General features: G+C 26.6%; 7 protein-coding genes across 7 annotated transcripts; 5 read left to right on the top strand and 2 right to left on the bottom strand. All coding sequences in view use genetic code 12, as the record gives it.

Moving 5' to 3' along the window:
- Positions 1-281: 281 nt before the first annotated feature.
- KGF54_005191 (pyridoxal-phosphate-dependent aminotransferase family protein) lies at positions 282-1,433 on the top strand (the record flags this gene model as incomplete). The annotated part of the gene is made up of 1 exon (XM_051765962.1): positions 282-1,433. One exon carries the CDS (start codon positions 282-284, stop codon positions 1,431-1,433), a length of 1,152 nt encoding a protein of 383 aa, XP_051617711.1.
- Positions 1,434-1,776: 343 nt separating this feature from the next.
- On the top strand, positions 1,777-3,921 carry ATM1 (ATP-binding cassette Fe/S cluster precursor transporter; the record flags this gene model as incomplete). The annotated part of the gene is made up of 1 exon (XM_051765961.1): positions 1,777-3,921. One exon carries the CDS (start codon positions 1,777-1,779, stop codon positions 3,919-3,921), a length of 2,145 nt encoding a protein of 714 aa, XP_051617710.1.
- A 232-nt stretch (positions 3,922-4,153) lies between these two features.
- KGF54_005189 (uncharacterized protein) lies at positions 4,154-4,993 on the top strand (the record flags this gene model as incomplete). The annotated part of the gene is made up of 1 exon (XM_051765960.1): positions 4,154-4,993. The coding sequence occupies one exon, from the start codon at positions 4,154-4,156 to the stop codon at positions 4,991-4,993; it is 840 nt and encodes a 279-aa protein (XP_051617709.1).
- Positions 4,994-5,224: 231 nt separating this feature from the next.
- On the top strand, positions 5,225-5,464 carry KGF54_005188 (uncharacterized protein; the record flags this gene model as incomplete). Its single annotated transcript, XM_051765959.1, has 1 exon — positions 5,225-5,464. One exon carries the CDS (start codon positions 5,225-5,227, stop codon positions 5,462-5,464), a length of 240 nt encoding a protein of 79 aa, XP_051617708.1.
- Positions 5,465-5,904: 440 nt separating this feature from the next.
- KGF54_005187 (uncharacterized protein) lies at positions 5,905-6,258 on the bottom strand (the record flags this gene model as incomplete). The annotated part of the gene is made up of 1 exon (XM_051765957.1): positions 5,905-6,258. One exon carries the CDS (start codon positions 6,256-6,258, stop codon positions 5,905-5,907), a length of 354 nt encoding a protein of 117 aa, XP_051617707.1.
- A 3,863-nt stretch (positions 6,259-10,121) lies between these two features.
- Positions 10,122-10,797, top strand: KGF54_005186 (uncharacterized protein; the record flags this gene model as incomplete). Its single annotated transcript, XM_051765956.1, has 2 exons — positions 10,122-10,124; positions 10,276-10,797. The coding sequence occupies 2 exons, from the start codon at positions 10,122-10,124 to the stop codon at positions 10,795-10,797; spliced, it is 525 nt and encodes a 174-aa protein (XP_051617706.1).
- A 153-nt stretch (positions 10,798-10,950) lies between these two features.
- On the bottom strand, positions 10,951-11,616 carry KGF54_005185 (IS630 family transposase; the record flags this gene model as incomplete). The annotated part of the gene is made up of 1 exon (XM_051765955.1): positions 10,951-11,616. A coding segment is annotated over one exon (666 nt), but the record flags the coding sequence as incomplete, so codon positions are not given.
- Between the last annotated feature and the right edge of the window lie 906 nt (positions 11,617-12,522).

The raw sequence follows: 12,522 nt of genomic DNA, 5'->3' as shown, positions 1-12,522 counted from the left end.
TTACTTTCTTTCTACTGTTTTGTACCTTGTTTTGAGATTTTTATTTAGTTTGTTTCTAAAATTTCACTAAATTTAATTTTCGAAATTGAATACCATTACTTTCTCAATTTTTTCAAATTTTTCTTTTAATTCCATTTAAAAATCAATTAAATTTAATTGTTCATCAATTTAAATATATGTTAAAAAATTCAATTGGAATTAATAGAATTTATAAATATCCAACTAAATCTATTCAACTATTATATAACAAGAGATTATTTAATTCTTCAGCAATTTTAAAAATGTCACCACCATTTAAATATCAACAACCAGAACATAGATTAACTTTAATTCCTGGACCAATTGAGTTTAGTAATGATGTTTTAGCATCAATGGCTACTCCATCTCAAGCTCATACATCACCAGATTTTATTTATACTTTTAAATATGTTTTACAAACTTTAAGAAAATTATTCAAATCAGAAGATCCAAATACTCAAGGTTTTGTATTAAGTGGTTCAGGTACATTAGGTTGGGATGTTGCTGCGACAAATATTATTGAACCAGGTGATAAAGTTTTAGTATTATCAACTGGGTTTTTTTCAGATTCATTTGCTGAATGTTTAAGAGTTTATGGTGCAAATGTTGATGTATTAACTGCAGAAATTGGTGATGTTGTTCCTTTAGATAAAATTAAAGAACAATTACAAAAGGAAAAATATAATGCTATTACTATCACTCACGTTGATACTTCAACTTCAGTTGTTAGTCCAGTTGAAGCCATAAGTAAAATTGTTAAAGAAGTATCGCCAGAAACTTTAATTATAGTTGATGGTGTTTGTTCAGTTGGGGTTGAAAATTTAGAATTTGATAAATGGGGATTAGATTTTGTTTTAACTGCATCACAAAAGGCAATTGGTGTACCAGCAGGCTTATCAATATTTTATGTTAGTGAAAGAGCATTAGCAAAAGCATTAAATAAAGAAAAAGAAACTACGTTTTTTGCAAGTTTGAAAAGATGGACTCCAATTATGAAAGCTTATGAGAGCGGATCAGGTGCTTATTTTGCTACTCCTGCAGTTCAAACTATAACTGCTTTAAAAACTTCATTAGAAGAAATTTTTGATGAATCATTAGATAAAAGATTTGAAAGACATGCAAAACAATCAGATGAATTTAAAACAAAATGTAAAGATTTGGGTTTAAAAATTTTACCAGTTGATTCAACTGTTGCTGCTCATGGTTTAACAGCTGTCTATTTCCCAGAAGATATTAATGGTCCAGATTTATTAAAAAAATTAGGTGAAAAGGGATTTACTGTTGCTGGTGGTATTCATAAAAAATTAGTTGGTAAATATTTTAGAGTTGGTCATATGGGTTATTCAGTTTATGCTGGTCATATTGATCAATTTGAAAAAGCCTTGGAGTCATCATTGAAAGAATTAAAGAATTAATTGAATGAACCTTGTTTGATATGTGTATAAATAATAGTATAAACGTTAATATTGAGTTTTAATTCAGAGTCTGTTTTTTATTGAGATCTTTTTGCTTCTAGTTGATCTGCGAGATTCGATTCCTTAAAAAAAAGGAGCTTCCATCTCTAGTAGGTCTTATTAGATCAGGTTGGTCTAGACTTTACTGCTTGTAGCCATGAGTACTTTATGCTAGTCTGATATAAAATACTTCAAAAATAACACCAAAAAAAAGCCACACACAAAACTTGAATTTTCAAATTTCAAATTTTTAAAGTGGTTAACCAATTAAATATACTTACTCTACTAACATTCAAATGTATCAATGATTTTACGTGGTAATAGTATAAGACTAGTATTACCAAATATAAAAGCTCGTTCATATCATAGTTCAAATAAAATTCGACTATGCCAATCATTTGTTGAACAATATAGATATCTATCATGCACAAGACCAATTCTTGATGTTAACAAATCAAATAATGTTTTAAAACTCCCCAAGAAGGATGATCTGATACCGCAAGGTGTAGAGACAAAGCAAATAGATTCCAAACTGACTCAAAAACCAAAATCATCGTCACATTCATCAGATTCACCTCATACTTTATTTGGTCGTAAAGTTTCAACATCCGAATTATTCATGTTACGTTCATTATTCAAAACAATCTGGCCTAAAAACAATCCCAATTTCAAATTCAGAGTATTAATTGCAATATCATTATTAATTGGTTCAAAATTATTAACTGTTCAAGTACCATTTATTTTTAAACAAATTATAGATAATATGAATATTGATTGGAATCAAGATGTTGGATTAATTACTACCGTTGTGGGATCATTAATATTAGCTTACGGTGGTGCAAGATTTGGAGCAGTAGTTTTTGGTGAATTAAGAAATGCCATTTTTGCAAGTGTTGCACAAACCGCAATAAAAAGAGTTGCTTCAAATACATTTAATAGATTATTAAATATGGATCTACAATTTCATTTATCTCAACAAACTGGTGGATTAACTAGAGCTATTGATAGAGGTACAAAGGGTATTAGTTATGTTTTATCAGCAATGGTTTTCCATATAATTCCAATAACTTTTGAAATTAGTATAGTGTGTGGTATATTAAGTTATAATTATGGTTTACCATTTGCAGCCATGACTTTTTCAACAATGTTAGCATATCTGATTTTTACAATAAAAACAACAGCATGGAGAACTAAATTTAGAAGACAAGCAAATAATGCAGATAATGAAGCAGCAACTGTCGCATTAGATTCTTTAATTAATTATGAATCAGTTAAAATTTTTAATAATGAAAAATTTCAAAGTTCAAAGTATAATGATGCCTTAACAAAATATCAAAATGCTTCAGTTAAAGTTGCAACAAGTTTAGCTTATTTGAACGCAGGACAAAATGCTATTTTCACACTGGCATTGACTGCAATGATGTATATGGGATGTCAAGGAGTTGTGTCTGGTGGTTTAACTGTGGGAGATTTAGTATTAATTAACCAATTAGTTTTTCAATTAAGTGTACCATTAAACTTTTTGGGTAGTGTTTATAGAGAATTGAAACAAAGTTTATTGGATATGGAAAATTTGTTTCAATTACAAAATGTACCTATCAAAATTCAAGAAGTTCCAAATGCACCACCATTAAAATTGAATTCTGCTACACCTGGTGAAATTAAATTTGAAAATGTTACTTTTGGATATCATCCAGATCGTCCCATATTAAGAAATGCTACGTTCACAATTCCAGCTGGTGAAAAAGTAGCAATTGTTGGTCCTTCAGGCAGTGGTAAATCAACAATTTTGAGATTAGTATTTAGATTTTATGATGTACAACAAGGTAGAATTTTAATTGATGGACAAGATATAACAAAAGTATCTTTGGAAAGTTTAAGGTCTAAAATTGGAGTTGTACCACAAGAAACTCCCCTTTTCAATGATACCATAATTGAAAATATCAGGTATGGGAATTTAAACTCAACAAATGAACAAATTGAAGAAGTTATTAAACAAGTACAATTAAATCAATTAATTAAAGAGTTACCCGAGGGTGAACATACAATAGTTGGAGAAAGAGGATTAATGATATCAGGAGGTGAAAAACAAAGATTGGCAATAGCAAGATCATTATTAAAAAATGCACCTATAACTTTCTTTGATGAAGCGACATCAGCATTAGATACTCATACAGAACAATCATTATTACGAACTATAAAATCAACTTTTAAACAATCACAAAATACCAATATTTCAATAGCTCATAGATTAAGGACAATTTCAGATTCAGATAAGATTATTGTTTTAAATAAAGGTCATGTACAAGAAGAAGGTACTCATTTAAAATTATTAAGTAATCCTGATTCATTATATTCCCAATTATGGAACATTCAAGAGAATTTGGAGGAAGATGAAGAAGAATTAGAGAAAATTGATGAGAATGGTAACGAAGATAAAAGTAAATAGATTAATGTATATAATAGATGCTTACTTGAATTGAACATAATGCATAAAAATATCATTCTCTAACCCCATTAAAAAATTAATTCATGTTAAAATATTATTCTAAATATGCAATAGAAAAATGTAAACAAAAAAAAAAGGTTACAAAAATTCTAAAACAAAACACAAAACTTTAACCTACTAATAATCAAGTATCACCAGCAAAGTTACCAATCAATTTAATTATTCAACAACAATGTCAAATTCAATAATTGAGTTACTAAGAATAAGTGTAACTAATTTGCTCAATCAATTAAAATCAATAATTCTAATACCTATTTATAATTATCAAAATTTCAAAAATCAACAATTATTATTAAATGGAATAACAAATTCACCAAAATTGATTGAATCACCACTACCAATAAATAATACAAGTATATTAACAGAAAATACCGAGTTTTTAATAACATCAACTACAAATGCTGAAAATAACTTATTTGTGAATACATTATTGATATTATTCATCTTCATCATGTTTTCAATAGTATTATATTCGATATTATACAATACAAAATTTGAAATTAATGAAAATTTACTAGAAATAGATGAAATTAAAGAAATACCAATCCCAAAATTTCCAATAACTACATCAGACGTACAACCTCAACAATTAACTTTTGATAATATCAGTAAATTTTCACCCATGAAATCATCATCATCACCAAGAGATAATCTACAACGAACTTATTCAAATACAAGTTCATTAAATTCATACAAATCAAATTCAACTTTCATAGAATCTTCATCATCTTCAAACAAATTTAATTTTGATAATTCTGGTTTTTCACCTTCGGAAAGATTAATTAATTTTAGTAGAAGTTTATCTTACAAAAATAATTTAAATTCAAATTCAAATGAAAATTTCAAAGATGATGATGATATAGTTGATGAAGAAATAACTGAAAAATCAATCGATAATTATTCCAATGGTGGTGATACTAAAAATGATTTTGCTCAAGATGATTTTATAAATGATAAATTTCACAAAGAATCAATAAAATTATACCCACCTGAGAAGTACCAAGAGTATTAGATTTTTGATGAGTCAATTTGTAAAAGTATGTATTAAATAGTTGTATAAACAATTTCTCAAACTTAAAATCAAATCAATATTTATTATTGTAGTTTTCATTTTTCTTAATAATTTAAGAATTTCTGTATCAGGTAATAATTAACATTTAGAATTGTTCGTAAAATTTTTTTCTCCTGAGTCCAAATCAAACAAGTTGCAAAAATCACATCAAAATCCGTAACTATCAACAAAATGATGGGAAAAAATATTTACGTTGATGGAGCATCAAGAGGAAATCATCATAGAGGAGGATTTAGACCATCAGGTTTTGGAGTGTTTTTTGGTGATAGAGATCGTAGAAATGCATCATATGGATTACATGAAGTTGAATCAGACTTAGATGAAAACCCACCAACAAATCAAAGAGCTGAATTATATGCAATTAGACATGCATTAGATTATATTTTAACCAATGCACAAAATTGGCCATGAAAAACTACAAAATATAATATAGTTACTGATTCAATATATCTGATCAATTGTGTTACTTTATGGTGTGATAAATGGAAAAATAATGGTTGGAGAAATGCTGCTGGTAGATATGTTGCAAATCTGGATATTATACAAGATTGTCTAGAATTAAAAGAACAAATTAATGATATATATAATGAAAAAGGTTGGGGTGATGTTAGATTTATACATGTTAGAGGTCACATGGGAAATTATGGAAATGAAGAAGCTGATAGGCTAGCTAATGAAGGTGCTGATGATATGGAAAATGATCTATAATATGATTGTAGTGATGATAATGGTAGTAGTGATTTTGGTTATTATTGACATGATTATCAATGATTTTGTATATTGAAATTCTGATTAATATATATTGAATTGCTGAAAATTAGCATACAAGTTATGGAAGTTTTATAAAAATCTTACTCCAACAATCCCACTTTTTTGAATTCTTCTTTCAATTTATCAGATTTTACCAATTCTTTACAAGTAGATTCATTCCCCCAATACTTACCATTGAAAAACAATTGTGGAACCCATTTCTTACCAACAATTGAATTGAATTCACTTTCAAGCTTATCTGCTTTTTCAGTGTTTGTAAATTTATCTAATTCAATTATATATAATTTTTCCAATATGTTAAGTTTTGTGAATAGGTTATATATGTAATGACAATCTGGACACCATGATTTTGAAACCATTAGGTATTTATGGGTTTTGATTAGGGTTGTGGCATCTTCTGACTCTGAAGTTGATATATTATTATGAGATGACATGATTTTCTAATTGAATTTAATATAGACCTTGATGATGAATAATCAAATGAGCTGAATTTAGTAAAACTATGATCTAACAAAAAAGAAGCAATTTAATTTAAATTAAGTTATTGATTTGGTTTTAATTAGAAATTTTCAATAAATATTTAGAAGCCATAGTATTCTAGAATAATATATTATCTTTTTAATCTAATCTTATCTAATTCATATATACTAAATTATAATTCGCAAATATACTAAATTATTTTCGCAATTCTCAAGAGAAAAACTAACAAATTTGTTAGCGAGAAAATTCTCAAGAGAAAAGAAAAATTCTCAAAAGAAAAAAAATCCAATTCTCAAGAGAAAAATAAATTTTTGTTAGTAGTGTAAAAAACTCAAAATTTATTTCACGCACTTTTACTTTTAGTGAGCGTTTTATATGTCTCAAAAATTCTAAGACAATAAAAATTAAATAGTAAAAATAAAAAGTGAATTAAACACTTCAAATTTGATAAATTTTATAAATTCGATAATCAGGTAATCAGTTGATCTAAGATTTCACCATTTTGTTCAACAATCTGCGTTTTTATTAATAAATTGGAGTATTCTTATGAGTGAATTTCTACAATATTGATTTTAAATAGAATATAAATAAAATTAACAAAACAACAACAACTTTAGTTAAGTTTATTGCTCACAAGTATATTGGACTTATAATCAATCAGATTGAGTTACTTTGACGTTGAAAACTTAATAAAGTTTATAAAATTTATTAGATTTTTTTTAGGATTGGTGTCAAAACTTTATAAAAATTCAAAAATTTTTGGAGTAAAAATATTCTTAGTATTACTTCATACACAATATAATAGTCTTATTATTACTTTATAAAATATTAAATGTTCATTAATTATATGAGTAAATGTACAGTGATAATTTATTAAACTGAACATCTATATAAGTAGAAGAAAATTAATAAATAATTGAGTAAGTGAGGTTTTACTTATTCCTTGAGGTACGAAAAGTTTAAAAATACGAGATCTTTTTAACCGAGGAAAATTTAAAAATACGAGGAATTATATCCGAGCGAAATATTTAAAAATACGAGTTTCTTATATCCGAGACGGAGTTAGATTTGAAGTACGGAATTTTTTTAGGAAATTACGGAAATTTTATATTTGTACGGAATTGTGTTTCGNTTGTTATTTAAATATATACCTTTAAAAGTATTGGAATTTTGATTATTAAGGTAGTGTTTGTAATATGATAATAAATAATTTAAACATATGTAAAGTCTACAAATTAAATTTCCAAGTTCTCTTAAATTTTTTTAATAGATATATTATATAAGATCTGATTTACCATAATGAAATAGAATCAAACAAATTAATACTATTAACTAATCTAAATAGAAAAAGGTTTAAATAAACGAATTAGAAGAAAAAGTCTTATTCTCAACTATCAGTTCTGATTTAAAATAGATTGATTTGATAAATTGCAAACACTAAAAATTTTTATTTAAATTATCATTATTAAGAAAGTCTAACTTTGAACATACCGTCTTTGGATGCATAAAAGCAACAACCATTTTTCATTGAGCTAATATTGAAGTTATAAACATGTTGTAGATTAAATTTTATTACAAATTTGCAGCCAAAAGTAATTAAATTGATAAAGACTATGATTTATGTTAAAATCTTTATCACTATGACATAAAAATGCAACACTTTTATTTAATTATGCTTGAGTCATTTGAAGCCCATAATCCATTACATTATTGATAGATTACGATTATAATTAAAAAACTTAGTGACAAACTTTAAATTATAAGATTTTGGACAAAGATTTTAATACAAAAAATAAGACAAAAAATTCCATAGAAATCATATCAAATTTGATCTGTTCAATTCACTTTTCATATCTACTATCTCAATATACAACAATTAATTATTCCTTTAACTTCCAGAGTAAATACAAATTTACAAAATACCTATATTTCTTGATCAAAGAACAAGGGCAAACAAAATATACTTTTCAAGTATAAGTTATATATATAGTTATATATATATAATTCTATTATTATACTTTTATGAGATAAAATTTGATTATTGAGAATTTGATTAAATAATTTGTAGTAATGAAATGATTTGTACAAGATATATCTAGTATATGATCAATAATTTTCATCTTTAAAATTCTCCATAATCTAATCTTAATGTCTTAATTAATTCCTTGAGTATTAATCACTATGAGTTCCATTATTCATAGATATAGTCTAGTTGTAAATAGTTGAATCAATATAATTAAATTTGTTGAATTGAATTACCATTGATAATTAAACACAACTTTTTATGATGAAATCAATGAATCCTTAATTATTTAAATCAGCAATTATCAACTTGTAATAAATCATTCATTATTCAACTTTTTTAGGATATTTTGATGAATAACTTTCAAGTTTTTAAAACCATCAATTGATTATTAGGGAGATAAAGTTCAAAAAAATTATTATTGAAATTTTATTTAAGTACAGTAAAACCAGAAATTATTTCGTTTTGTGTAAAACTTTTTGTCGTTCATGGAAATACTTTTTGTCGTTTTCCCTAAAACTAAAAGTCGTCCATAGAGTTTTCGATTTCGCAACCAAATAAAGACGTTTCGTTGTAGTAAATACTTTTTTACGTCGAACAACAAGTTAAAATTTCGCCCCACGTAGATTTTTGATGCGCTTTATAAAGTTGTTTCGTTCGTTTTCAGGTCGATATAAATTTCGCACCAAAAGGTCAATTTCGTTCGTTAATTATCTCAAATTTTTTCGTTTTGATTTAATGTTTTAATGTTGTAAGGTTAGAGTTAGGGACATGATAAACTGTGTATTCGGGTGCACAGTTTGTCCATTGCCTACGATACGATTTGGTTGATCAATATCCATTTGATCAATAGTATTATTCATTTAAAAATACGAAACTTAAACTTTATTAAAAAACTCTTTTATATAAAAACTATGTATTTAATGTACTCTATTAAATACTCTCAATGTTGTAGCAAGACTTTAGTTTGTGTAGCACTATCTATTATTCTTGCATAAATATCCATTCGCTGAATTGTTGTGAGTAAAAAAGTTGTATCACTGTTTTATGTTTTTTAGGACATAAAAAAGTGTTGTTTTTTTCATATTTTTTTCCACGTCGAGGCTTTAGGTCGAGTTAGGTCGATTTTTCGACCCAAAAAAGTGAAATGGTAGCAGAAAAATTACCTAATCCGGTAATTTTTTCTTTCGCCCTAAATGCTCGACTCATTGTTTGGTCGACATTTCGACATACATTTTCTATTAGGTCGATCCTTCTCACTGCTCTCAAAAATCAATCATGTGACCAAATTATTATAAATGCTCGACCCAATTATTAAGGCGAGCTCGACCAGAAAANTAGAGTTTTCGATTTCGCAACCAAATAAAGACGTTTCGTTGTAGTAAATACTTTTTTACGTCGAACAACAAGTTAAAATTTCGCCCCACGTAGATTTTTGATGCGCTCTATAAAGTTGTTTCGTTCGTTTTCAGGTCGATATAAATTTCGCACCAAAAGGTCAATTTCGTTCGTTAATTATCTCAAATTTTTTCGTTTTGATTTAATGTTTTATTCGGTAAAGTGAAATATTAAATTCGTGATCCAACGGCAAATTGTTCATTATGTATATTCATTGAATTCGTTTCAAATAGAGGTGATATACTAGACTTTATCGAGATATGTTTTCAATATTCAAGTCTATTCTTACAAGTTGTAATATGAATATTTTTTTAAAAAATTGAGTTTCGTCTAAAGAAAATAGCCGTTTTGGGATCTCAAAGGTGTTTTTGAAACAATCAGGGGCAACTAATTTCTATGGTATTTAAGAAATGAATAATCTTGAGAGTTAAAGTTGAAAGCTTACTTACATGTCACCACTAAAATTAAAATGCAACAAAGAGAAGAACAAGAAATAAAAGATCTTGCAAAATATGTACTCTGTCCCAATTCAAATATTGATTTTTAAAAGAATTGTTTGTTCGTCGGTTTTGATTTCAATTATTATCATTTTGATGCTGAAATTTTTGAAAATAAGGTTTTGATTGGAGCAATCAGTTGTGATGGTGTATTTGATACTAAATTATTAGATTATGGTTCAGAAAAAAGTATTGGTGGTGCTTTAGATGATTTATTTTGGGCTCAATTTAAAACATTTTGTATAAAATTATTGGAAAAAGTAAAGATAGTTGGTTCTTTTAAAACATTCTGGCTAGTTATGAATATAAATCCTATGATTGAAGATCCAGAATTTCATCAAGAACTTAGTAACAGAGGTTTTAATTGCTTATGGTTGCCAAGTTTTATGAAAGAGTTTAATCCTATTAATGATTTTTGGTCTTTGATGAATCGGTATAGTCTCAGAAATTCCAAGCTGAATGATCCAAAAATTATTATAATGGAAGTGATACAATCTATACCAAAAGAAGAAGTTTTAGGTAAAATCAAGAATGTTGAGATGGACCTTTTTAGTCATTTGGATCCTGATATTTAAGGTATAGTTCTTTCTTAAACAGCATTTATCGAAATCTCATTCAATACGTAAATAATTTAAATAAAGCTTATACTACATTTTATTAGTCGCATTCACTAGAAACTTTTACAAGTTTGTATATTTTATAATCAACTATCAAACTTTAACTCTTTACTATAAGGGTTTTTTATCTAAGCAAGTTTGAAAACAATTGATTGAATGTTGAATAGAATTCTGAATATGTTGCACTGGAATTAAATTTGATGCATCTTTGATTCTAAGTGAAAGGGTATCTTTACTCATGGGTTCCCTTTTGATATGTTGTTTGAGTAAAAACCAAAATTGTTCAATAGGGTTCAATTCAGGTGAAAATGGGGGAAGGTATAAGCACTTATAACCTCTAGCTTCAATTATTCGTTTTATACTCATGTTTGTATGAATTGGAGCATTATCCATAACAAGATAAGCATTCTTATACTGCTCGTAATCATCTAATACATTCATGATGTCCACCAAAAATTGCTTATAATGAGCTGTTACTGTACCTTTTGCAACATTTGCACCAGGTTGTCCATCGGCTTTTCTTTTCTTATTTTGAGTTGTATCATTTGGTTTTCTTAAACTTAACTTGACCACACCATCAAAACAAACAGCACCCAAAACAGATCTATTTACTGCTCTGGTACTTGGAGTTACAACAACCGGAGTTTTACCTTTTTCAGCCCATCCACTTGATCTATGAAGATTTATATTGAACCCAGCTTCATCAATAAAAACACAGTTAGCATAATTTATACCTGATTTAATAATGTTTGATACGTATTCATATCTAGCTTCATACTAAATTATTTTCGCAATTCTCAAGAGAAAAACTAATAAATTTGTTAGCGAGAAAATTCTCAAGAGAAAAGAAAAATTCTCAAGAGAAAAAAAATCCAATTCTCAAGAGAAAAATTAGTTTTTGTTAGTAGTGTAAAAAATTTAAATTTTATTTCACGCACTTACACTTTTAGTGAGTGTTTTATATGTCTTAAGAATTTAAAATTAAGTAAATATAAAAAGTAAACCAAACAGCTCTAAGTTAATGAATTTTATTCTAGTGAGAAAATTGAATAGTGAAGTGGAAAACACCATACTAAATTATTTTTNACTAAATTATTTTCGCAATTCTCAAGAGAAAAACTAACAAATTTGTTAGCGAGAAAATTCTCAAGAGAAAAGAAAAATTCTCAAGAGAAAAAAAATCCAATTCTCAAGAGAAAAATTAATTTTTGTTAGTAGTGTAAAAAATTCAAATTTTATTTCACGCACTTGGTGAGTGTTTTACATGTCTCAATTTTAAGTCAATAAAATTTATATAGTAAATATAAAAAAGTAAATTAAACACTTCAAATCTGATAAATTTTAAAAATTAGTTAATCGAGTGATCAGTTGACCTCTAAATTTTCACAATGTTGTTCAAAAATCTGTGTTATCATTAATAAATTGGAATTTTTTTATGAGTTATTTTCTACAATATTAATTCTAAATAAAATATAAATAAAATTAACAAATTAACAACAAAATTTATTAAGTTGATTACTCACAAGTATATTGGACTTATTACCAATTAGTTTGAATTATTTTATTGTTGAGAAATTAGTATAGTTTTTTAAATTTGTTGACTTTTTTTAAAATTGGTCGTAAAATTTTTTGAAAATTCAGAAATTTTCAGAGTATTAATATTAATAGTATCAATTTATACAC

Source organism: Candida jiufengensis, assembly GCF_024610255.1.
Source record: "Candida jiufengensis strain CBS 10846 chromosome Unknown scaffold14, whole genome shotgun sequence".
In the NCBI taxonomy this organism is placed as follows: Eukaryota; Fungi; Ascomycota; class Pichiomycetes; order Serinales; family Debaryomycetaceae; genus Lodderomyces; species Lodderomyces jiufengensis.
The sequence above is the reverse complement of the archived record's forward strand: the minus strand, read 5'-3'. Positions and strand labels throughout refer to the sequence as shown.